At 41.6% G+C, this 25,916-nt stretch overlaps 3 protein-coding genes across 6 annotated transcripts; 1 reads left to right on the forward strand and 2 right to left on the reverse strand.

Moving 5' to 3' along the window:
- Positions 1–1,065: 1,065 nt before the first annotated feature.
- Positions 1,066–7,495, reverse strand: si:ch211-76l23.4. Of its 2 annotated transcripts, none has more exons than XM_037089316.1 (4): positions 7,394–7,495; positions 3,415–3,573; positions 2,951–3,080; positions 1,066–1,759 (listed from the first exon to the last, which is right to left on the reverse strand). In XM_037089316.1, the coding sequence occupies exons 2-4, from the start codon at positions 3,557–3,559 to the stop codon at positions 1,516–1,518; spliced, it is 519 nt and encodes a 172-aa protein (XP_036945211.1). In that variant the 5' UTR covers positions 3,560–3,573; positions 7,394–7,495; the 3' UTR covers positions 1,066–1,515. The 2 variants fall into 2 exon arrangements, with proteins under 2 accessions (XP_036945211.1, XP_036945210.1); XM_037089315.1 differs by lacking the exon at positions 7,394–7,495 and adding an exon at positions 6,120–6,542.
- flr (fleer) lies at positions 7,089–20,336 on the forward strand. 3 transcript variants are annotated; one of them, XM_037089311.1, is made up of 20 exons: positions 7,089–7,276; positions 7,789–7,854; positions 8,681–8,890; positions 9,601–9,657; positions 9,870–10,005; positions 10,154–10,258; positions 10,509–10,637; positions 12,678–12,727; positions 13,321–13,473; positions 14,174–14,239; positions 14,402–14,455; positions 15,020–15,085; positions 15,354–15,424; positions 15,599–15,806; positions 15,975–16,022; positions 16,704–16,775; positions 17,005–17,108; positions 17,920–17,998; positions 18,908–19,037; positions 19,443–20,336. In XM_037089311.1, exons 1-20 carry the CDS (start codon positions 7,229–7,231, stop codon positions 19,577–19,579), a joined length of 1,989 nt encoding a protein of 662 aa, XP_036945206.1. In that variant the 5' UTR covers positions 7,089–7,228; the 3' UTR covers positions 19,580–20,336. The 3 variants fall into 3 exon arrangements, with proteins under 3 accessions (XP_036945206.1, XP_036945205.1, XP_036945207.1); XM_037089310.1 differs by having other exon boundaries at positions 7,090–7,276; positions 15,348–15,424; XM_037089312.1 differs by lacking the exon at positions 15,975–16,022 and having other exon boundaries at positions 7,091–7,276; positions 15,348–15,424.
- c23h16orf89 (chromosome 23 C16orf89 homolog) lies at positions 20,119–25,357 on the reverse strand. Its single transcript, XM_037089313.1, has 8 exons — positions 25,099–25,357; positions 23,879–24,031; positions 23,321–23,471; positions 22,531–22,648; positions 22,181–22,343; positions 21,905–22,009; positions 21,571–21,660; positions 20,119–21,294 (listed from the first exon to the last, which is right to left on the reverse strand). Exons 1-8 carry the CDS (start codon positions 25,277–25,279, stop codon positions 21,191–21,193), a joined length of 1,065 nt encoding a protein of 354 aa, XP_036945208.1. The 5' UTR covers positions 25,280–25,357; the 3' UTR covers positions 20,119–21,190.
- Between the last annotated feature and the right edge of the window lie 559 nt (positions 25,358–25,916).

A 25,916-nucleotide genomic window follows, 5' to 3' on the forward strand; every position in this document is an offset into this window, starting at 1 on the left:
TTGTACGATAACTTTCTCCAAACTACGATAATCTCGAGCCTCTGGTCGGACAGTCGAACTGTTCCCGTCTGGCTGCGCCTCCGTTCACCCAGTTTCACCTCGTCGGCTTCCTCTCCCTGCGATCTGCCCCACATCGCCTCCTGCAGAGAGTCAGAATTGGGAGCAGCGACAGATTACAGACAGTATGCTACAGTATATGGGATTACTGATATTTCTCTCAGTGGTTCTGATGTAATACAAATTAGGTCACAGCTTGGAGACCCAGATACAGTAGAGTTTGGCTGGAGTTTTTTTGTTGACTCCAAGTCTCTAAAGGATTATTTTTCACGGCCAAAATCTTTTTAACTCGACTATTTTTAGGCCACAAATTTGAAGCATTTAGTTTCTTTTCTTATTCTGGTTTGTAAGATCTTTGTTGTCGTCGCTCAGGCTGCATTTTATCATCGCAGGTGGACGTAGTTTTTATAAGACTTCCGAGAAATGGTCCAAAACTTTGACTCAAGATTCAGCAAAGTGAAACAAAAGTAGGACACAAAATCTTAAAAGTTAGTCTGACTCCTCACTCCAAAGATGATTAATCATTAATGAACACTTTTTCAATCTCCATGTTTTGACGATGTGCTCCTGGTAATCTACGTTACGTTATGTTGGACCGCACCATGATCTCCTGAATAAAATCCATTGTCCTCCCCATACAGACTCCTCACACTTCCTGTTACTTCTCCTTCCTTCCTTCCTTCCTTCCTTCCTTCATTCCTTTGTAGCAGTAATTACTATACGGTCTTTTTTCTGATGGACTGAATCAATAGTGAGATTCTAAGATTCTGGAGGATGTCTGTCGTGGTACCTGGCAACCCGACCCAGAGGTGGAGGTGAGTTTGTCCAAACTACCCTGACTGACATTAGTTCTTCCTTCCTGGTCCCAAGTGTAGTTAAATGTTAAACCTGTTGTGGAACTGGCTCGATTATTTTAAACTTTCTTTTGATTCAGATCCTCATATCAGGACCTGATGTTGAAACAAAGTTAAACCTCTCATGAAGAAATGAAACCTGAAATAATAATGGTTATGAATGCAACAGTGAGTTTATTTGGATGCTAATAAAATGCAAAAGAAAAAAAAAGACCCAAACCAACAAACGAGTTCATCCCAAAAAGCATTCAGAGCAAACAGAACCGCTCAGCTGTGAGACGAGACTCAGAGAGGAAACCTCCCGATCAGATCTCTGGAAATGTTTCTGGAGTTTTTAACAGGTCACGTTCTCGCAGGCCAACCTGTAAAAACTAGTGTCCTTTCTTTTATACATAAAGCAGCATATTTACACTGTCATGTTGTCTCATGTTTATACCAACTGTCTAATGACTTAATTCTCTGTATGATTCATTTTAGATGGTTGTGTTTCGATCCAGGATGCCAGGGTACAAAACTGAGAGTACTAATCGGAGGAGATGAGCGGAGATATAAGAAAGCGATGAGAAGAAGCAAACATCAGGATGGAAGCAGCTCATCTGGATGTTTAGGAGGTTGTAGTGGTCGCCTTCTTCTTCATCACCCTCCTCCCGGTCTGTCTGGGGATGGAGCCCGGAGCCGGAGCCGGACCCGAAGCCGGTCCGGTGTTGGCGTTGTTGGCACGGCTGGCCTTCACCTCGTCGATGAAAGTTTCTATGGCGGCGAACTTCTCGGTCAGGTCGCCCAGGTGAGCTTTGAGGGCGTTGAACTCCTTGTAGAGATCGTCTAGAGCTTCAGACAGCGGCTGGATCCTGAACATGAGCACAGAGAGGAGGGCTGGTTTCAAAAAGTAAAATGGTATTTTCTTTAGACGGTCATTTTATAGCTCATCTGAACTTCTCTTTCTTGTGTGAAATGAAACAGTCTGGTGTTGAGAGTTCCCACAGGAATGTGGTTTCTCCTTCAGGCTGAAAATAAAGTCAAGCCTGTAGAAACTGAAACTGCAATTTTGAAGTCAAAATAGCAACGTGCTGTTGTGCTCGAGTTTTTCCACAAGGAAGTCTGGAGTTTTCCTGCCTCTCACCGCAGTGTAGAGGACCAGACGTCATTATGGTCCGCTGGTTACGTAAGCTGGACCAGACGTTTTGTACTTAATCTGTCTTGTTTTCTCACTCCAGATCTGCTTTTGTCCTTTTCTGATACGACTCAATCATCTGGTGCAGTTTGATTAATTTTATGTATCATTAAAGGTAAAACTGATGGCAGAGATCATGATGTTTGTGGGAACCCCTTTTATTCCAATATAGGAATATACATGTTGAACTTCTTGTTCAGTCTTTGTTCTCCTCTTACATCCATTAACATAAGTTTCTTTATCAGTTTTTGGCAGCCATTTGAGTCGGACGTCTCTGACACTGATCATTTTTATAGCAGAGACAGAAAAAAGATCCAAAACCAAAATTATAACTGTGAGCTGCACGTTGGAAGAAGCATTCACGTTCTTCACTTAACGAAAAGTACTTAAACTGCGCCATGAAAACGTTGATTTACATGAAGAAGTCCTGCGTAGAAGATGTTACAGTCGATTCATTTGACTGATGGTCAGTTGATGTGACACGACTGAAACTGGATCAAAAAATTATCTTTCTTTCTTTCCATCTTTTTCTTTCCTCACTCGATTCGAGGTCTTAAAGCCCACTGAGCCCCCGTCATTGTGATTCTTTGGGGCACAGAATATACATAGAATTGATTTGATTTTGACTTATCAGACTTTATCCTTCACTCTTATGCAAAGTTTGTCCAAACTAAGGCCCCATGTGGTCGACTGGACCTCGGCTCACTGTAAAGATCCAGATCAGAAATCAATCTCGTAGTGAAAGTTTTTTTGACAGCTGCTCTTTCCACGATTACGAATGACCATGGTTTACAGAGCTGTTGATACGGTGACCTGGTGTATTTCGTCATAATAACCTCTGACTCAGGTCAAACTCCGCCCTCTGTACCTGGCGTAGTCCGGCAGCAGCGACTGGTGGTCGTCCTGCAGGAGTCCTCTCATCTGGGTCAGGATGTCGAACCTCCAGTTGTCCAGAATCTGAGTCAGGTTTGCAACGCCGCGCATGTTCACCTTCTCAGCTGCGACAGAGAACAGAACATTTACTATCATTGCACAAAAACCAAAACATAAAAGACTTTTATACAGTCAGAATATTATGGGTTGATCTTACTGAGTGTAATGATGCAGGACAGCAGGTTCTTACAGAGAGTTAGCTGACAACCGGGTTGTTATTAGCCTAGCTTAGCATAGATACTGAAAGTCAGGCAGAACAGGCTCTTTCTAAGGTACTCAGTGTCATTCACCAGAGTTTAGCTCTCGTGTCATCTTTCACCTCTAGCTCTGACACCATCATGACGAGCCCTGAACTTGACCTTTGACCCAGAGTAAACAGAGAGTAATCTGGGTGCTCACAGCCATCCCTGTAGTTCCACTCATCGTTGGTGGTGGTGGAGGTGGAGGTGGCGCCGCTCGTCGACGGCTGGCGTCGCCTCTGGGCCAGCACCGTTACCGTGGCAACGGTCAGCAACAGCAGCAGCACGCTCAGTTTGGGGGCCATGATGAGACCAGCGCCTGGAGGCAGAGGATGGACGGGGTGGTGAGAGAGAGGTAATTAAAGCTGCTCTGTTGGACTTTATTCAGATGGCAGTTTAAAGTACTGTCAGTACTGTAACCAACTAACTCAGCCGTTTTTCTAACCATCTGCATATGGACACACATTTCAAAGAACAAAATCACATTTCCCATGTCTGCTAATATTTTGAGAGGGTTTATGTCACATTTGTTCTGACAATGTTAGTTTTCTATTTTCCATTCCATTGTTGTTTCTCTCTCGTGCTCTGCCGATGTAAACATTTGTTTCCCGTACCAATAAAGCTTTGACATTTAAATTTAAAAGATCTATTAGCTTCATTAGCCATTGCACACATTGCACTGAACACTACACTCTCAGCACTAAACTGCTAATAGAAACAGTTAGAGGCGAGCTGGAGAAAGAAAGTGGACTCCAAAGTATTTACTGCAGCAGTTCGATCTCTGTTTACTTCTTTGCACTTCATTAATACAGTATAATTAAATCATGCATCCAGGCTCCTTTTCTTGGCTTTAGTGTTCATGAAGTCTCCTCCTCGGTGACTGAAGTGCACGACATCCTCTCAGTTCTCTACGCCAGTCTTTATTTTAGTCTATAAATATTCTTCTCTCCGGCCTGAGTCAGCATGCTGCAGGGATTACACCATCCCTCAGCCCCGTGTTAAACTCTGTATAGCTTTGCGACCACTGTGGCGATCACTCCTAATAAAGCAGAGAAAAGGGAAATCTAACTTTTCAGAGAACAAACTTCTAAGTCTTCCAGGCGTGTCAGACGGCGGAGCAGGAGACGAAGCCCCGAGGCTAAAGTCTCAGCTCCTGCAGTCAGCTCGCATTAAGGAGTGAGTCCGAGCAGCCATCGGAGAGCTGATCCGCAAAATGAACCGACAGAGACGCCTGGAAAACTGCAAGGAGAGCTGCAGGGACATGCCGAGTACAACCTACTTCATATTTGTTCCAGTGATACACACACACACCCACATGATCTCACACACACATCTGCAATAATACACAGAGGCTCTTGTAGACTATACAGTCAGTCGTCTTGGACACCTGTGTTTAGATAAATATTTGAGACCTGCTCGTCAGCAGCTAAAAACTGAATTTGAACAAAAAAAATTAAAGACCTAGTTTCTCTTCAGATTACTGCCATTATAGTGGCTATAAGAGGTTTGTAGTCAGCGTTTCAGTCAGTTAGGACGGATTACAAAAAGACAAGGAGACAAAAAAGTGTTGAAATTGCCAGACGTCTCTCAGGCAAGAGTGAAATTAACATTTCAACAAAGCGCAAATAAGTTTGAATTCTTACGTTTCATGTTTGGAGGAGGTGATGTTGGTTGTGTGACAGCTGGACGAGACGGTTAATAAGCCAAAGACATTTCCAGCCATGTTAGTGGCAAAATATTCTGGGGTTGCCAACAAGATTTCTAGACATTTTCCAGCCATGCTAGTAAAGAAATAAGTCAAACATTAGGACTGTTTTTCTTTTTGTGTTTGTGGAAAACAAAAAGGATATTTTGGGTGATTTATCAGCACACTTTCAGCCCTGTTAGTGGCAACAATACTGTATATTTGTGACAAGACATAGGAACAGTTCCCAGCCAACAAAACTAGATACTTCCAATGAGATGTTGGGACATTTTCCAGCCATATAGTCCCACAGATATCCATATTTTTGATGAGATGTTGGGACATTTCTAGCTTTGTTAGTGGCAGCAGTACTGCTCATTTCTGACGAGACTCCAGGACATATCCAACTGCAGCTGTTGCAACAAAAACAGATATTTCTGGTGAGACATCAGGATATTTGCGGCTGTGTTAGTGGCAAAAAAAAAAAAAAAAAGAGAGAGACGCTGGAACAATTTTCCAGTTGTGTTTGTCGTTTCCAGCCTATTTAAAGGTTTTAAAGATTTGCGTCTTCAGTTGAAACCGACGGGCTTGGAGCTTAATTCTAACATACCCTGGAATACAACATGTAAGAGACATGCTAGAGACACGTAGCTTCTCAGTTTAACCTGCAGGTATGCACACACACACACACACACACACACACACACACACACACACACACACACACACACACACACACACACACAGGCCCACACACATAAACAACCCCAATGAGATTGCACATGTACTTTTAACACAACCAAAATCTCATCAGTTCTAACCAGACTCGATCTGGCAACCATGAAATAAGTTTGGCCCTGGCAATGAAAGAAGGTACATGGAGGAATTACACAATTTCCCAGAGTCATTCACTATTTAAACGGCAGATGCCTTATTCATACTCCTGCTCAACATTAATAAAGCGTCCCATTCAGTTTCATCTCAAGCAGGCATTACATTTAAAGGGCTCATGCTTCTACGAATCCTGAATACAGTCTTATTTCTTTCAAAGTAGCAACAACCATCAAAGAAAGAGATTTTTCACTTCAACATTTCAGTGTTTGGTCTGAGCTGAAATTCAATTAAAAAAACACAGTAAGTAAACACAAATATCTTAATAAAATGCTGCTTTCTGCACATACCTGTGTATTAATAGCGTTAACCTGTTGTTCTGGAGCTCCTCTACTGCAAAGCTTCCCTATACTCCAACAGAAGGCAGTGACAGGCATGCAAAAGTGCAGAAAGAGAGGGAGAAGGAGAACACACACCCCAGCTGCACACAAGCATGCATCCACATGCATACACACATCATAAAAAAACTCTCACTTTCAAACACACACATACAGAAGCACAAAAATACACACACGCACACACAGCATCCACCCTTTCCCCATCATTACGGAGGCCCGGTGGTCAGAACAGTGTGGTTTGGGTTTGAGGCGAAGATCCAGCACATTGGTTGGTTCCGTCTGTTTTGACCACCGTGTGCGTGTTTGTGTGTGTGTGTGTGTGTGTGTGTGTGTGTGTGTGTGTGTGTGTGTGTGTGTGTGTGTGTGTGTGTGTTGCTTCCTGTGACCCTTGGATGAAGTCACAGCCGCAGCCTCTGAGATCATCAGTGGATTTTACCAGAAAGAAAGAAAGAAAGAAAGAAAGAAAGAAAGAAAGAAAGAAAAAAGCAACAAAGAAAGAATGAAAGAAAGAAGATGTTATGAAACGATAAGTAAAGACAAAATAATAATTCATTTCAATTTCAGTGTATTTTAAAACTCGTGAATTTTCATTCTGCTTGTCTTCATAAGAATCTCTTGCCTTTTTTAAATTTAGAAATGTCCTTTTTCTAAAGTCCTTCAGTAAAATCTCTGGCTCTTCCTGCTTAGTCTACTGTTACAATAAGCATGAAATAACATTCAATATAAAATGGATATATTGGTTCTTAATTAAGAAAGAAAGAAAGAAAGAAAGAAAGAAAGAAAGAAAGAAAGAAAGAAAGAACCTGTCAACACCTTTCTGGAGACGGTTAAATAAAGGTTGAATTTGACAAAAAAAAACACAGGTTGGGTCGTGTCAATCCATTCTGTTACGCGATTGGCTCTCACACATGTCTGTCACGTATTCCATTTCCGGTCGGTTTCGTTGCTAAGTAACAGCGCCTAGCCACCTAACAGACGCTAGCTTGATGCTATATTCAGGAGTTTGGGAAAACACAACGTTTCGAGTGATTTCTCATCGATAAAACTACTCGTTGGAAGTCATGACAGCTATAAAAGACGGGGAGTACACGGCTACAATCTACAAACTGGTGAGAAAATTATTTTGTTGATGGTTTGGCTGCAAGCTAGCGTCAACACTACACTCAACTAACGGTGAACGAAACTCCTCTCAAAAATCGTTGAATTTAACTTATTTTTCTGCTCACCGACAAACAGAGACGTTTCGATTGACTGGCATTACCTCCCCGGAATTGTGATGAGCTGCTGATACATTCAGCATACATTACATTTAATATAACTATTAACTATTTTGCTAAGACCTCAACTTGCTAATCGTATCGTTATCAGTGATGCAGATCAGCGTAACGATACGCTGTTACCTGTTTAATTTAAGTGGTTTGCTAGAATTATGTTAGTTTTTCAAGCATATTAGACCCAGTTTAGCATAAAGTGTTGGCTTGCCTCATGTAAACAGCTTGTTAAACAACAATTGGAGTCTGTAACGTGTTCCCTGCTAGGTTGTAAAATTGTGCTAAAGATATTTAATGTGATAACAGACACTGTATAAAACCATCACATTTAACTCTCATCCGTCTTTCAGATTAAAGACGGCCAGTATGTGGAAGCAATTCACATCCTAAACGGTCAACTTCAAAAACACACAAAGGTAAGTGTGGAATAATTGTTCTGAATGATAATCTAGAGGGTAGAGTTACGTTTTTGACATGTCTGATGGCTTGTTTTTCTCATATTTGGACTAAGAATTATAATTATAATGATTATTCGATCCAAAGAAAATAAATGAGCAACAATTTAGATCCTTGATTAATCATTTTAGATGTTTTTCAGGCAAGAATACTGAGGGATGCAACTAACGATTGTTTTCACGATCAACTGATCGACCTACTGATAATCATTTGGTCAATAAAATGTTGTGAAAAAACTCCAGCCAAAGCCTCCCAGATGCCAAGGTGTCATCTTCAAGTGTGTTGTTTCATCTGAGGAAAAGTCTGAAACCACCTATAAAAATAGTTACTAAATAGTGTGTCAGCTCTACAAATATCAGTCTTTGTGCTTTTAATCAGACAAAACAGGCAATCTCAGAGGAAAACACTTTTTGAAGCTAGAAAGGTGGCAGGGTCCGCCAAATATAAACACAGTAAAATATGAATTGTGTCGTCCTTTAAGGTCAGTTTGTTAATCAGTTTATTCAGTCATGAAAACAAAGAGAGTTTGTTTATTTAGTTTGTTCAGGCACAAAAAAAATCAGTCAATGAATATCTTTGTCCTCTGATAAAAATTTCTTCCCAAAAACTACTTCTTCTTAAAAGTACATTTGCTGCTGTGATGCCTGCAGATACTCTATTTGTATATTTCACCGTGTCTTAGTTACTCACAAAAGGGTGAAATAATTAACATGTTTATCCATAAAACAGGACTTTATCTCACAAACATTACTCACTATATATCTCTTGCTTTCAATTTTGTCCCAGTCCAGGGCAGCACTGTCTCTGATGGGTTACTGCTACTATCACATCCAGGATTTCACCAACGCAGCAGAGTGCTACGAGCAGCTCACCCAGCTGCACCCAGAGGTGGAGGAGTACAAAGTGTACTACGCCCAGTCTCTGTACAAATCTGGGGCTTATCCTGAAGCCACCAAGGCCTCCTTCGTGCTTGACAACCCCAGCAGTCACACCAAGGTTTTCACACACACACACAAACACACACACACACACACACACACACACACACACACACACACACACACACACACACACACTACTGGGTTCAGAAACTCTTGTATCTCCTAAACTTGTGCAGCAGCTCCACTCAGACTTGCTGCTTTGTTTATGAGGACATTAAAGTTTTCGGGTCCCAGGTGTTCCATCGCTGCATTAAAATTTGCGATTAAAGAACTCCACCTTGTTCACACTGGAATTGTTTGACTCTGTTCCCTCCATCTGTTCCACACTTTCCATCACTGGGAGCTGTTGTTCGACAGAAGTGCCCTAACAAATGCATATGGGCCATAAACAAACAACAAATTAAATAAAACATCGAGCGGAAATCTGTATAGCTCAGCAACAAGAAACTCATTTTTATTAACTTAACTTATTAAGTTCAATTGATGCTGCCTGTAAAGGGAATTTAACTCCATCTTGTCAATATGATAAAATAAGGAAGAAATATTATGTTTCATGTACATTTTGTTCAGAGAAAAAAATCAGTTCCTGGTAATGAGAATGAATTATGGATGACACTTTGGATCAGACTCTGGAGTTCATGTTCGCGTTTAATTTTTGCCCCAAAGTCAAACCAGCACTTGGCTCCACACATCATGTCTCTAATTTACCTCTCTCTCTCTCTCTCTCTCTCTCTCTCTCTCTCTCTCTCTCTCTCTCTGGCACAGATGGTCAAGCTGCAAGCCTGCATCAAATACTGTGAGGAAGATTACTCTGCTGCCAAGGTGACAGGCTCTCTCACACTCACTGATAATGCATACAGATTACACCTTTTCTGTCCAATATGGTGTAAATTATTATCATGTACAGCCAAAAACACACATGAATTCTAACTGTACGTGTGTGTGTGTGTGTGTGTGTGTGTGTGTGTGTGTGTGTGTGTGTGTGTGTGTGTGTGTGTGTGTGTGTGTGTGTGTGTGTGTGTGTGTGTGTACAGTCCATGCTGGAGCAGCTGCCCCAGGACGACCCAGACTACATCTACAATATGGGCTGTTTGCTTTACCAGGACGGCAAGTACGAGGAGGCCTGTAAGAAGTTCATGTCGGCCATGCAAGTGCTGGGATACGTGCCAGGTAATATTCCAGAATGCACACACACACGTATACATGCAAAACTATCATTTTGAATTGTCATGAAGGTTTTATATTAGGAATGAGTGCAAAAGCTGTCCTGTAATTCTAAAAGTCATCTGTTATTCTTTGTGTTTCTTCTCTCGTTCAGCGTTGTCCTACAACATCGCCTTGTGTTACTACAACCTGAAGAACTACGATCAGGCACACAAATACATCGGAGAGATCATAGAACGAGGCATCAAAGACCATCCAGGTAAAACCACAACACTGTGAACCACTTTCATCTCATCTGTGTTGGTTTCACTGTGGTTAATTTAACTGACAACAGACGTACTCCTCTTAATCCATTTCATCTCACTTACTGCGGAGTGACATGTTGATCGTAAACTGTCATTCCTAATTTGGACTTTAACCAGTCTAGTTCCAGCCACTCATACTGATGTGATGTTTGTGTTGTATTATTTGATCATTTTTTTGACCTGCATGGTTTTTCTGTGTGCCAGAGCTGAGTGTCGGCTTGACAACTGAGGGAATCGACCTCCCGAGCGTTGGCAACACGCTGGTGCTGCAGCAGACGGCCCTGATCGAAGCTTCCAACCTCAAAGCTGCCATCGAATACCAGCTGAAGAACAGTAAGAACCTCATTCAGTGTCTCTGAAACTTGAAGAATGTAATGTAAAGGCAGATGGAAGCAGGAAAGTGGACAGGAAGTTGTGTAGTTTTTGTATTTAGTTTATTCACTATTAAATGAAGACAAACTTTGGCAAAAGGCAAAATATCAAATCTGATATCATATGGTTACCCCAGGGAAACATTGAAACAACATGGAGTGTACAGAATTTTAGATTTTCATTAAAAGATCAAGTGCCACAGCATTTAATACATTTATGTCTGACTGAAATCAGTCTTGTTCTTTCAACTAAAAATCTGCTGAGATGCTTCAGGCCTGATAGCTCTGAGCGGGATTAGCTTAGCTTTGAGATTTTACAGATGGTTGCTGTTCCAACAGCCTGACAACACACTCATCAACAACAGTTTACAGGGCTGTCTTATTTAATGCTTCGATGGTGTTGAAACAGGAACCGTCACCAGTTTAGTCCTTCCTGATCATCGAGGTGCTAAACTTGTTGTGTAAGCACTGATCTGTAGCTTGTATCCTTTGCCTTTCCTCTTTCATTTGTCTAACATGCGAAGAATTTCCAAACAGCTTTCCTGCAGTTTTCTTTGTCGACCAGGAGGTTCTGCACATGCCATCGTTAATGAGCTGTAACACCGTAACTAAATGGAGCGAGTGAGACAAGACAAGACAAGACAAGACAGCACTTGAGTGAGAGAAGACTGGGCAGAGAAAAGTGCAGCTGGTGAATTGATTCTACAGAAAATAAGAATTGAAACTGCTAAATGTAATAATATATTAAATACATATATATATTTAAATACAATATTTAAAATTGATATAGCCTTTAGCAACAAAACCTCAGAGAATCAGAGAACATTGGTTTTATAATAGTTAGTTATCCTTATTAAACTACAGGTGGTGTGATGTGGCTCACATCAGGTCTCTTTCACAGAGCAGGGTTGTTTCTAGCTTGTTAGACAGAGCTTGACAGAATCTGAAAGAAAAGGATGAAATCCACCTGCGAAAGAACTCGTAGAGCCTCCTTTTATCTTCAAAAGCCGGGGTTTCCTTCCTCCTCTGGCCTCTGACACATTATCAAACAGAGTCTGTGGGATGAGCTCACATGTTGAGCTTACAAGAGGTTCAAGGTAAAACTGAGAGTTTCAGGAGTTAGAGGAAGACAGATCTACATACGTCCACAGACAAAGTTCCCAAACTACCACATACATAAAATTACTGACATACATTGAATCTGTTTTAAAAGTTCCTTTGTCACAACTGCATCTTAAAATGTGTTAATGAATTGTATCATATTCATGTCCCCATAAATAAGAATATTTTATGGTTTAAATTCCAGTTATTACCATGAATAGTATCCTTAATTATGTACTGAAAACTCTTTAATCAGTCTTCATCTTTTTGAATTGCTTTGTGATTTAATTGGTCTATTTATCCATTTCTTAGATTTTGTTATACTTCCACTTGATGTGACATCAGCTTAAAGGTTCTTTGTAGAGATTCTGACCACTGGTAGCACCATGGAGCAGTGTTTTCACAAGGCAAGAGAAGGAAACATGGATGTAAACGATGCAGGATTTGCATCAAATCAGCTTTTCAGATGTTCTATTAGGAAGAAAATGCATTCAACACATTTGTTAGTTTGATGGAAAGCCGTCAACAGAAGCATAACTTTTGTTGGCTTGACAAAAACTCCACTTGCACACCTTTAAATGTGCAACATGTATGTGTTTAAGTAGAAAAACATTTAAAAATTGACTAAAATTATCAACAGAATGTGAAAAAATAGCAATTTTACAGTTAAGGCATCTATATATTGTGTTGCAGAGATATCTACATGTGCAATATCAGCCATAATTAGCAGCATTTAACGATTGGCTTATTCTTACATATTGCACCTTTAAGCATTGATTATTAATATTCATCATGATCATTTTCAAGGCTTTGTTCTGTTAAATGTGTTCGTCCTGCATAGAAAAGTCTGCAGGAGAAACACTGATACAGACTTTTCTGTTTTTTCTATTATTTTCTGCAGTAAAAGTAGCTCAGGACGCGTTGACAGACATGCCCCCCAGATCAGAGGAGGTAACTATCATCACCCGTTCACTCCCACTGTACTCCGACTGTGTGTCTGTGTGTGTGTCTGCGTGTGTGTGTCTGTGTGCGTGTGTGTGTGTGTGCAGCTGGATACTCCACACCCATTTGCAATGTGTGATTATTCAGTTCTAATCTGAATTAAGGCTGCCCAGACCTGCCCCGCGTACAGCCTGGAGATAACGGAGATTAATAGAATATTAGAACAGAGCCATAGGTGTGAAGGCTTACACGGAGGTAATGATGATAGTTCTATCGTCTTGAAACTGCTTCATTAAAATTAATGCAGGGACGGAGCCACTGTCCTTGGTCCTGTCTGTCCCTGCCACTGAGTCATTACTGTCTCCTAAAGCTGAGAGGAGTTAAAGAAGTGAGTGACTAGTGCCCCCTGCTGGAGGGTAATACTCAGTGCAGTCAGAGTCCAGATGGAAACATATTAAATGATTGTTTCTGCATGTTTGTGTCATAAACCCAGTAAAGTTGTCACTGATTTCATGCTTTGTCTGGACGCAAGACTTTACAGAGGCATGAAACATTTTGTATCCCGTGCTATACACTGTGATTTATGTATGTGTGTTTTGCAGGAGCTGGACCCAGTGACACTCCATAACCAGGCTCTGTTGAACATGGACACGAAGCCGTCTGAGGGTTTCGAGAAGCTGGCCTTCTTGCTCCAGCAGCCCTCCTTCCCACCCGTAACCTTTGGAAACCTGCTGCTGCTTTACTGCAAACACGAGGTACACGACGGTGTTACAGGCTCCTGAACCTGGAAGGTCCCAGACTAGATCGACTACAGCTTATAGCGAAGACGGGCAACTTTTCAGCTTCCCCGTCTAACGTTTTCTGTTTGATATTATATTACTTTTACTGCTGTAACAACCGTAATATTCCCTTGAATATAGAGAAAAGAAAATGAACTGTCCCTTTCATATAAAGGACATCAGAATCTATATTCAGTCCTACAGCTAACAGAAACCCCTTCACAAGAGCATTAACTTACCTTGCAGTAATTCAATCACTTAGTAAATGAAACCTTTTCTCTCAAATAGTTTTGACAACAGTGACATCCACCCACAGCTCCCTGTAATAACCATGTTTACACCAGGGTTGTTAATCTGATGATATTAGAGTGAGCTGGTCTTCATGACAGCATCCACCCCATGGAGTCTGTCTTCACTGGAGAGTTATTGTGGTGTTTTCCATCAAAAACATGCCACCCTCTGTTACATGAGGGACTGTGTCAGCATTTTCCACCAGCCTGAACACCACCGAGGGTCCACGCAGGGAGTCACAATGTTTTGAAAAGGATTTGGAGTCATGTGGTGTGAGTCTCAGTGGAAAGAGCTGAAAACACACACAGAGAGCTGCAGAGAGGTGTGGGTCTTTCATTAAAATGGTATTAATGTCACTGCGGGACTCAATCTGTTTCTCTCTTAGTACTTTGACCTGGCAGCTGACGTCCTGGCAGAGAACGCCCATCTCACCTACAAGTTCCTCTCTCCGGTAAGTCACACACTGTGGTTGTGTTTTTATCAAAAGTCACATCAGGCACTGATACAAATCCACATTTTCTGTGTGTTTTTCCTGCACAAACATACTTAATAATCAAGAGTGGTTTCCGATGACAGGATCCATGGTAATGTTGTGTGTTTTTGTCCTTTTCAGTATATGTATGAGTTTCTTGACGCCTTGTTGACCTGCCAGACGGCACCAGAGGAGGTACTGGGAAAACATTAATCAATATGTATTACATTAACAGTGTAGTGAATCTGTATTTGAAATGTTAGAGGAGATGCTTGTGTTTTAGTGTCTTTCAGCTTTTTGTTTTGTGTATTTTTTAACACATTTACTGGATGATTTAGTCTCAGCATTCACATCAAACAGCAGACACCAATAAAACGTGTATAAAAAGGCAACTGTTTGCTCACAATTCACCATAACAAGGTGATAGAAGTCACTGCTGTGTTGAAAGCTCTTTCAGATGTGCCCAAGTGGCCAAACATCATCAGTGTAGCTTTAGAATAGTTGATGCATCTACTTATAGTCACAGGATGTCAGGTAATGAATCATTTTAACATTCTGCCGACTCTGTTGGCAATTTAGTAAATCTCTCTCATGAATATTTACAAAAACAGAAATATCTAGTCACAGTGCAGCTGTATGTTCATCAGTCACCTCTAGAAGGGCTCAAGTTTTGTTGTTTGGTTATTAGTTCCTGTTTTTTTCCTCCATGAATGAAATCATGTTGACCTTTTTGTCACCTCCTGTCCTTTTCTGCCTCAGGCGTTTAGGAAGTTTGATGAGATGAATGGAAAACTGACGGAGCAGTTACGCAAGCTGGCCAAGCAGGTTGTTTACCTCCTTCCTCTTATTTCTCTCTTTTGTGTTTTGTCTTAAGATATTACTAACACTGTCTGTCACCCTGTAATGGCCTGCAGATGCCCACTGATAAAGCTAAATCTGTCGGACTATTCCAGACATCTCAAACACTGTTTTACTTTTCAAAGTGGAATTCTCACAATGTTATAATTGTTATAAATGCAAAGATAAACAGTAGATTTTGGTTGAAGGTCAGTTTTTCTTCTCTAAATCTCTCTCAATCTTCTCTAAGTTGCAGGACGTCAGGCTGGTTCGAGAAGATGAGGTGCAGAAGAAAGCTCTGCAGGAGTACGACCTGATGCAGGAGAAGTGAGGACACACACACACACACACACACACACACACACACACACACACACACACATAGACACACATATTAATTGTGAAGCTGCTTGTTGATATTTTGCACAAATATTCAGTTTTTAAAATACGGTATTTTAGCTGATTTTTTCTCTCTGTGTGATTGGCCCGTTCTCACCACAGGTACATCGTGGTCCTGATGGCCCAGGCCAAGATCTACTGGAACCGGGAGAACTTCCAGATGGTGGAGAAGATTTTCCGTAAATCGGTGGAGGTCTGCAACGAGGACGACACCTGGAAGCTGAACGTAGCCCACGTGCTCTTCATGCAGAACAAGTACAAGGAGGCCATCGGCTTCTACGAGCCCATCGTCAAGAAGCACTACGACAACGTGAGTGCTTCATGACTGAAGGTCACATTCATGCAGAATATGGAGGGAGATTTAGATTATCAGTGTGAGATTTATTATACATAACACTCCACCCCTTTCTTGTATTTTGAGGTAAACGCTCAGTGTTAGTTGGAGGACTAACCTTCAACAGTTTGTCTTTCTGTCCAGGTGGAGCAGTGTAACATTCAGGAGTGTCCCTGCAAGTGCAAACCTTCGGTAACAATAGAGACCAAACAGCTGTGTTTTGATCTCTGCAGTGTCTTCACATCTGTGCATGACTTCTGTTTTTACACATTTTCTGTCTCTTCTGCAGGGGTTTTTGTTTTGATTGATTGTTTGCAGTGGGGTTCACGTTACTTTTGGCATATGAAAAGTTTGACTTAATAAATTATTGTCAAAATATTAGACAATTACTCATTTTATCCGAGCAGCATTGTTTAGCAGGGTTTCTTCACATCCTAGCAGTGGTGTCACAATACTGAAATGTCTAACTTCGACACAGCGTTAGCTATCATATCGTCAGCCAACGATCGCAATATAAGTTTCACTTGTCAGTAAACCAGATGTTCAGGGTGTCAAAACGTCAAAACAGCATTTGAATCATTTAGACATGAAGGCAAATGGTTCTCTTAAAAATGACTCCAGAAGTAGAAGATATGTTTTTTAGATCTACAAATGATTCTGCATCATTTTTCTACATATTTACTGAAGTCTCAAAAAGTCTAATGTCAGTTTAAGGAAGGTTACACGAATTCAAAGGTGTGCGTGCTGTTAACATGTAACATGTTCTGTTAAATGAGCCAGAAAATGAATCGCACCAGTTCTTAAATAATGTTTAACAAAGAGATCATTAATGTGTGTGTGTGTGTGCTTGTGTGTGTGTGTGTTCCACTGTAGATCCTGAATGTGAGCGCTGTGGTTCTGGCCAACCTGTGTGTGTCCTACATCATGACCAACCAGAATGAAGAGGTACGAGAGGTTCACACAGTGTTCACTTCAGTAACTAGTACAATATTTCTTTCACCTCAGTTTGAGGTGACGACAGTTGTTTTGGTCATTTAGATTGAAAACTGGTCTGCGTTCATGGTTTGCTGTAAATATAAACTCTATGTGGAGAACTTTTATAGAATTAATTAACATTCTCCTGATGCTTGTGGTTTCTCCTCTGTTTCCTCTTCATGTTGTTCTCGTCTTACAGGCTGAGGAGCTGATGAGGAAGATTGAGAAAGAGGAGGAGCAGATCTCCTACGATGACCCCGACAAAAAGGTGTTCCACCTCTGCATCGTCAACCTGGTTATCGGGTGAGTTCCAGCTTGCTCTGCCTTTTTCTACCCTGCCAGAAAACAGACTCATGTTCCGATTACGCTGGAGGCTTTTTATCAGCATACAGTCGTGACTGAGCTTTTTATAATCTGCCTTTGCTCGGCTTTGTTCCTCATTTCTTTCTGCTCCGGGAACCTCTGAAATTTCTAAATGTATTTCAGCACTGCAACCTTTGGACCTCATGTGACACTGACACATTTCAGTTGTTTTAACTACTGATAATAAAATGAAACCAATGTTAGAAAAATACGAGGAGACATGAGAATATTAATAATCCAAGAATCTGTGACAAAATATTGTCACTCACTTCCTAAATTTTCTGAAGATATCGACCATATTTCACAGCCGTCTTCTGTCATCTGTCGAGCTATGTCACATTTAATAGAGGTAGGAATCTTAAGGCCCATCAAAATTCTGTTTGATTTCAATACAGAGGGCATGGATGAAATAATAAAACACTAGTATATAGATTGACACAACCTTCATACAGTTTGGCTCTTGAACAGGTCCATATGATGTCTTTTAGTCGAGGGAGGAACGGCTCAGTTTTTTTGTTGCTCCTGCTCAGCTCTCTTCACCAGAACTCAAGATATAGTTATGCTGAGGATGTAAACACAGCACAAATATTTAATCTGTCATGTTTTAAACTCCAATTGCTTCATCTGTAAGGAACACACATTGCTGTATAACATTTTCACTTTGAACATAAACACATACTGTATATTTTCCTAAGGTCAAGTATGAATCTGAATCCCACTCAGTCATGCAAATATTGTGTTTTTCTTTCAGGACGCTGTACTGCGCCAAAGGGAACTACGACTTCGGCATCTCTCGTGTCATCAAGAGCCTGGAGCCTTACAACAAGAAGGTCGGTCGTTTAATTGTCCTCACAGTCGCCCTGAACGATTACACTCATCACATTCTTAAGGAAAGTTGTTTGGCTGTTATTTTCTGAAGGTATCAGGCAGGACAGGAGATCATAAACACCTTCTCATTAAAATGTCAAACTTGAAAGCTCAAGCTCAGAACCAAAAATAAGCCCTGAGCCCTCCAGGACTCCTCTGAGGCTGAGCAGCTCTTTTTGGGACCTTTGATCCGGTCCAGTCACAACAGCAGACTGCGGCTGCAGCTGAGTCCACTCAGCTCCAGCTGAGAACACAAGCCGTCATCCTGAGTGTTTCCCCCTCTCATCCTCACAACAGTCACCACCACACAGTCACGTTCACAGTGAAAGCAGGGAGGAGTTCAGGAATGTGAATCCTGGCGAGCAGCTTCTCACAATCTGACCATGTTGTCTGAACTCTGAAGGAAGACGTCTCTGCCAAGAGCCGTCCTGTGTGGTCAAACCATGACTACAACTTATTACAAAAAACAAAGATTTTAGCATGACTTTTTCTATGTTAATGTTGTACTATACTGTACATTGTGTTATATAACTTCTCATCATATATTTAGTTATATCGAATAAGTGCAGTGCCCCTTCAAAAGACATGTTCACCACAGATCGTTTGATAATGTGAGAGGTTTATAGAACTTAACAGCTCAGAGACGAATATCAAACATGTTTGAATTTCCGATGCAGAATCTGGATGATAACGTCAGTATTTTCCAAGTCAGACAACGACCAACGAGAGAAGGCATCCCAGAGCAGCTGACGGTGTTGCAAGGCAACAGCAAACATTCTAGCCCTTTAGGCTAACGTTAGCTAGCACACTACTGTTGACGGAAACTTAAGATTTGGGTGTGTGTGTGTGTGTGTGTGTGTGCGTGTGTGTAGCTGGGGACGGACACATGGTTCTACGCCAAGCGATGTTTCCTGTCTCTGTTGGAGAACATGTCCAAACACATGGTCATGCTGCGGGACGCTGTGGTTCAGGAGTGCATTCAGTTCCTGGAGCACTGCGAGGGTGAGCAGCACTCACACACACACAAGTTCTGGTGTCATTACATTTTTATTGGTTAATGTACCAGTCATTTAGTGGCTCAGATGCATTGTGGGTAATGAGAACTTTGGGTTTTGAAAAGCAAGCTACTGTTGGACTCACTATGGACAGCTTAAAACCAAATGATAAAAATCGATCCAAAGGAACCAGAGATATCCCCTTTTTTACTCCACACATTCTTCTTTCCTTTCAAAACCTGGTGCCTACACTACCCAGAATGCATCTTAGCCACTGAGTGACATCACTGTAAGCAATTTACCAGATGACATGCAGCTTCCTCTGGAGCCACAAAAGGCTTCGACAGTGTGGAAAATTGGTGGAGTGACCCTTTAAGTTTTGTTCAGGTTGTTTTCTTTGTCTCGACTCCAGCGTACGGTAAGGAGGTTCCAGCCATCATCGAACAACCTCTGGAGGAGATCCACACTCACATCGGCAAGAACACCGTCACCTACGAGGCTCGACTACTCAAGGCGCTGTTCTACGAGGTCATTGGCTGGAACAAGTGACATCATCACACAGGTGCCACTGTGACATGTGAGGTTTGCTGATCTGTCAAATCACCAGCTGCAGACGGAGAGGAGATGTTGTTTGTGTCTTCGTGGCTGGAATCAAAAGACAATCAGCACACGTATACTGACACACACACTCAATCGCACACACACACACACACACACACACACACACACACACACACACACACACACGCACGCACCCCAAGCTTTTATTTTGAAATTGATCTTGGAGGGTTTGGCAGAAACAGGTCTTACATAATCAAGCCTCTCATGTGAAGCTTATGAACTGTACAATGTGCTCGGTAACATTTCACAGCCTGTTGTTTGCAGCAGTTATTGTGTAAACTGTTGAGATAACTTGTTTCATATATTCACCTCTCTTAAGTAATCTTTGTCTTTTTTTCTAATTGCCTGCCTCCAAACAAACAGGTCTGTGTTATTAACTGTAACATGAGGCCTCCATCTCCGACTGAAGCTCCACTTCAGGTCAGAGATGATCTGTATTTATAACTGAATGTCACAACATGACACACTTTGTTATATTGGTTGTTTATTCTGTTAACATAAAATACATGAGAGCTTTTTGTATGTAAGTTCATCTACATGCGTTCATGTTCGTGCATATTTCCTCTTTGGTCAGTGCTGGTTGTACAGCTGCCTTCTGCCCCGTTTTATATTCAGAAGACAAAATGTTTGTGACAGAAAAAACATAATTTAAAGAAAATAAAGAGTGTTATTTTTGAAAACAAAAGTATGCAGGCATTTTTCTTTAAAGCTACATAAAATATGTCTCTGCCTTTTAAATAGGGATGCTCCAATCAGGCTTCTAATGGCTGATGATTTCCTGCTTTAAGGCATTTTTACAGACAGATCCTGCAGGAAGGAACTAACACAGAAACTGCTTTTTGAAGTCAACAGTGTTGTTCAAGCCGTTTACATTACACTTTTAAATTAAACTGCAAATATAGCCGACTACTATAATACTTATAATGGAAGTTTCTCAGGTTTTTATATAAATGCCGGTTGACACGACACGTTCTGTGATCAGGTGAAGCAAATACTGTCACAAAGGCGAAAAAAGTCAAAAAGTCATATTCAAAAACAGTCACAGTTGCCAAATACGTCCTAGATCTCTCAGAACAACTAGCTGGTTATTTTCAAAGTAAAAGCCAATTTTACATTGTGGATAAAACACTTTACACATCGAACAGGTGACATTAGGCACCGCAGATGGATCATACAGACAGATGTAATTGAATGACAGTAGCTAGAAAGATTTACCCTTAAACTTCACCTTTTTCTTTTAAACTACTAAAACTCTTTGTGCACATTTTTAGCATTTCCTGAGAGATTGGAGCATCACTACCGTCAAATGGCATCTGCTGTAGGTCAGACTCAGCACATGTAGAATAAACAAACACATTTTTATCATAATAATCGTAGATTATCCAGCCACATCTCCAGCACTGTCATCACAGGACTATGTTCATTAAACATTATATTGCGTCAGAAGTCAGTCTTCAGCGGTGAAGAGCAGCTCTACCTGAAGATATACAAGGTTGTTACAGCGTGAACACGTGTGAGGGTGGAGGTTGGAGGGGTGGTTCAGGAGAGTGGCCTCTTCGTTATGTCCTGTTCCGTCAGGTAGTAGTTCAGGTATCCTCCCACAGCGCCGACAGCCACACCCGTCGTGTGACTGGAACAGCCGTCTGAGACAGGAAGACAGAGTGAGGGAAGTTTGAGGATCAACAAAATACCAAAACCACGGTCATAAAATGCTCCAGTAGAGTCCAATTAAACAAGTCACTCTTTCTTTTATGAAGTCAACTTTCTTTAACGAACATTAACAGCTCACATCTCCTCAGCTCACATCTAACAAATGTTGGAAGGTCGAGGAATCGATGGGGTACAAACTGAGAAACTGAGAAGACGACGATGACTCTGAGCAGAGGACGCCTCATCAGATCTGTCTGTCACAAACTGACCTGGAAGTATTTTCTCCCTCCTCTTCACTCTCCTGTGAGGCTGCAGCTCTTCCAGCAGCTCGTCTCCGATGATCTGAGAGATGATGCTCTCTGAGAAAACAGATTTTAAAAAATCAGGCGTTCATCCGTCTATCCAGATCCTGCATGGAGCATCTCAACAGAAGGTTTTGTGGGTGAGCAGTTGACCCACAATTCATGAAAAAACAGAATGTAAACTACAGAATAACTGCAACATAACTGGCTGGTGGAGCAAAACATCGCTGAGGTGGTAATTTTAACTGTTTTTGATGATTATTGATTATTATTATTGTTATCATGCTGGTCAAACACTCACTGTCTCTCCCAAAGCAGCCCACTTCCTCGTCCTGCCGCCGGAGGATTTGCTGCAGCCAGTCAGCTTTGTAGAAGTCGGAGAAACCGGCCATTCCACACATCAGGACTGTTGACAGAGGAGCGCAGGTCAAAAAACATTTTGTAAGACCTTCAGTTTTCGACATTGTTCGGTATTCTGCATCTTAAATCAGAATGTTTGGATGGTGCCGAGCTCAGTAGTTGAGATCCTGTTAACATACGAGCTGAAGAAACACGTCCGCCCCGAGCAGACACTCACTGTTTTCCATGAAGATGTCGGCCATCTGCTCGGTCAGGCCGTCTCTGATGAGGTCCTGGTTGGCCTTCATCATGTTGGAGCAGAAGATCTTCTTGTAGCTGTGTTCGGTCATGTTGGCTCGGGACGCTCGGGTGTCTCCTTTCAGCAGGTTGGTGCAGCCTTTCTGAAGAAGACACAAGCAGTCGGCTGCTCAGTCGAGGCTACAAGGAGAGCAGTGACTCTGATCCTTTCCTCATTAACGTGTGTTTACAGGTTCTGAGGAGCACTGCTGCACGTATAAGAGTAGTATGAAACATCTCTGTGGCTCCAGAAGGAGCTGCATGTAAAATGGTAAACTTCCTCCATCTCACCATTTTGCCGATCATGAAGTAGAGCAGCTGGTGGGACAGAGAGTAGTGAGGACAACCGAAGCGAGTCATGGTGTCCCGGCAGGGTTTGGTGACGATGCACGGCGTCCCGTTCATCTTCCTGCTCACAACACAAACACACGGTTCAGACAGAAATACTGAAAAAAGAAAGAATGGTGCTGGTATGTTTTTCTAACTTTTCGTTTCTTGTGTTTCTTCTGAGGATGCTGGGAGGGAGAGAAATATTGATTCTGTGACTGATGAACTCAAATTAAAAGAAGCTTATTGAGATTTTGTTTTGAAATTGAAAACCTACAATGTGTGAACAGAAACAGCAGAAACCTTTTGACTGTTTTTGACTGTCTAAATTCTGTTGATCGATCAGTCGTTTGTGGACTAAAACCCTCACATCAGAGAATATTAACTGTGAATCAAAACATACTTGAATAGTTTTTTCCTTTTTTGGCTCTGAGGACTTGCTAATGTATTTTTAGCCTGAGTAGCATCTGCAGATCCTCTCAGGCTGCGTGTGACCTCAGTGAGCTCCACCAATCAGAAGAAAGGACGACCTGACGGGCATCACTCTGAGGACACAGCTACACAGTCGGAGGAGACTTTAGCGACTGAATCAAACTGAAACAGGATTATTTTCAGATCTCCCCCCTCTGTGGTTCAGGTCTGGTAAATAATTTAAGACACCGACTCTGATGTGAACCTCCTTCACTCAGATGTCTTGTGGTGAAATGAAGTCATGCCACAGAGTGTTTTGTTCTCTGTCGCTGTGTGTTGGTACCAGGTTCCCAGCAGCAGGGTCAGACATTTGTCGCCGAGCTGCTCGTCGTAGCACTCGTTGGTCATGGTGGAGGAATACACCAGGCTGGGATCTGTGGCGCGCCACGTCTGAGGAATCACATAGAAACTCCACGACAGCACCGGCTCAAACTCTGCGTGACACAGAGGACAGGAAGGACGGAGGAAATGTTTTTATAACTATAAGTGCATCATAAATACTGTGAAAGTATCAAAACACACTGCTCGTATCCATAACTTCTGCCTTTAAACGAGCCGTCAGGACATCTGTAACACTGTGATGTCACAGTGATACAGTGACCCTCTCAGCCACGCCCCCAGCTCGGCACAGCCGATGTGGAAACACGGTGGGCGGTGCCTGTTTAGGCCTGTGAGAGCTGACCAATCAGAGCAGACATTGCATTATGTTTCCACATGTACTGATGAGCTTCAGCGTCACACACCGTGTCTCCTGAACCTCCTCTCTCACCTGTCTCACCTGGTTGTTACCTTGAGTTAAAGGTTTGTGAATTTTCCGACCACAGCTGTTTTCTTTTCTCACCTCTGTAGTATTTGGGGTCGTTCTGCTGCACGGCAGTGACGGCCTTCTCCAAGCTTTGATCGAGACGTTTGGCGAGAGCGACAGCGGTCGTTCTCTGAGCCCAGCTGACCGGGTCACTGTGAGGCCACGTCCGAATCGCTTCCTTCAGTTCAGCTGAGACACAGAACAGACACAGAGAAGAATCAGGATCAGGAGGTCGGAGCTAAAACACTTTCCTCTTCCTGTGGGTGGACACATGGCCAAAATATAAAGTGACAATCAATATAATAATGATCATTATCTTAATCAAAAGGTTCTATTTATAAGAAAAGTTGATTTTTGAGAGTTAAATACTGACGGGACAGTCGTCACCCAGTCGTCAGTATTCAAACATCAACTTTTCTTTCTGTCAGATCATAGAGTTCGTTTCTCAGCCTGTTGTTTGCAGCAGATATTGTGTAAACTGTTGAGATCACGTGTTTCATGTAAGTAAAGAGGAAGTCTGACTCCTGTGTCATTCTTATCTCATGTTACTTTAACTTTAACCTCTCTTAAGCAATCTTTGTTTTGTTTTTTTGTATTTGCCTGCCTCATAATGATAGAGAGCTTTTCAAAATAAAGCACACTGCTTCACAGACGCTGATGAAAATGGTTAAAGACAGCATGTAATCTGCAAATTAACTAAAGTTATGTCTACTTTATAGATATAGATTACTTTATTCATGTACTTACACTACCAAAATTAAAAGTACTCATTATGCAGAATTATTACATTACTGGATTAAAAGTATTGATTATTAATGTTTTCATTCCTTTATCACTGTAGCTGGTAAAAGTAGTTTAAGTATCTACTATACCTCAAAATATGAGTAAGTAAATGTACTTACAGTACAGTAGAAATACTCTCTTACAAGTAAAAGTCCTGCATAGAAATGTTTACAAAAGTAATAACATCAGACTATATTTAAAGTACCAAAAGTAATTCGTACTCATTGTGCAGCTACTTTAAATCTGTTGTACCTCTATGAGTAAGTAAATGTAGTCAGTTACATTCCACCGCCGAGAACAAGGTCCTGCTTAAATAAACATGCTGTGGTTTAAGAACTCGGCCCGGTGGGAACCAGCCAGACGGAACCAACAGGAAGCTGCAGAGCTGCTCCAGATGTTTCATGCAGCTGTCGGGACGCGTCGGGTTTCCAGCTCGGGACCTGGTTTCCAGTTGGGGACCAGTGTGTACTCACCCTGCATCATGAAGTACCCGAGCACCCCGTCCAGGTTGATGTGCTCGTGTTGCCGCTCCAGGAAGGATGCTGCCCGGGAGAGGCTGCCCAGGATGTCATCGATCACCTCCGCCTGCGAGCCGCCGGACACTGCGGCAATCAGAACCAGCACTGCGGCCAGCTGGAGCCCCGCCGCCCGCATCTTCTCACTCGGACAGTGGACAGAAACACAGAGAGGAGCGGAGAGGACAGGCTGACTCTCCTCTAACAGACAGGGCGAGGACAACAGCCGTGACGTCAGAGAGGCTGCAATTACGAAATCCCAAACTTGAGAAGCTGAAAAAAAAAAGAAAAAGTCAAGTAGTTTATTCTTTATTTCTGAGACTTTCTTTTTTTTTTTTTGTATTACATTTAATTTTATTTTATTTTATTTTTTTCATCACAGTTTGTTTCTTTCAAATAAACTGTATCTTGAAGGTTTATACAATTTTTACTATATTGCCACTAATATGAAGTGATATTTCTGTTTTTAATAAACACACTGGTTCATAATCTGTTTGACAGGTTGAAAAAAAAAAGATTTGTCCATTCAAATTTTTCAGGTTGTTTTATTTGAATGATTGCTAGTTTGTAGATTATCTTATTTCAAGTTACTATATAAAGCTTTTTTCTTCTTCTTTTGTCTCCCAAACAAAGTCCATCTGTCAAGTCTTTGTTTTGTTTTAATGCCATTACTTGCATATTGCATATTCCAATAAAGTTATTTGAACTTTCAAGCTTTTTTCAAGCTTTATTTTTTTTTCAAACTGTATGAACACAACATGCGCACAGAAATGTGT

Source organism: Acanthopagrus latus, chromosome 23 (genome assembly GCF_904848185.1).
Source record: "Acanthopagrus latus isolate v.2019 chromosome 23, fAcaLat1.1, whole genome shotgun sequence".
In the NCBI taxonomy this organism is placed as follows: domain Eukaryota; kingdom Metazoa; phylum Chordata; class Actinopteri; order Spariformes; family Sparidae; genus Acanthopagrus; species Acanthopagrus latus.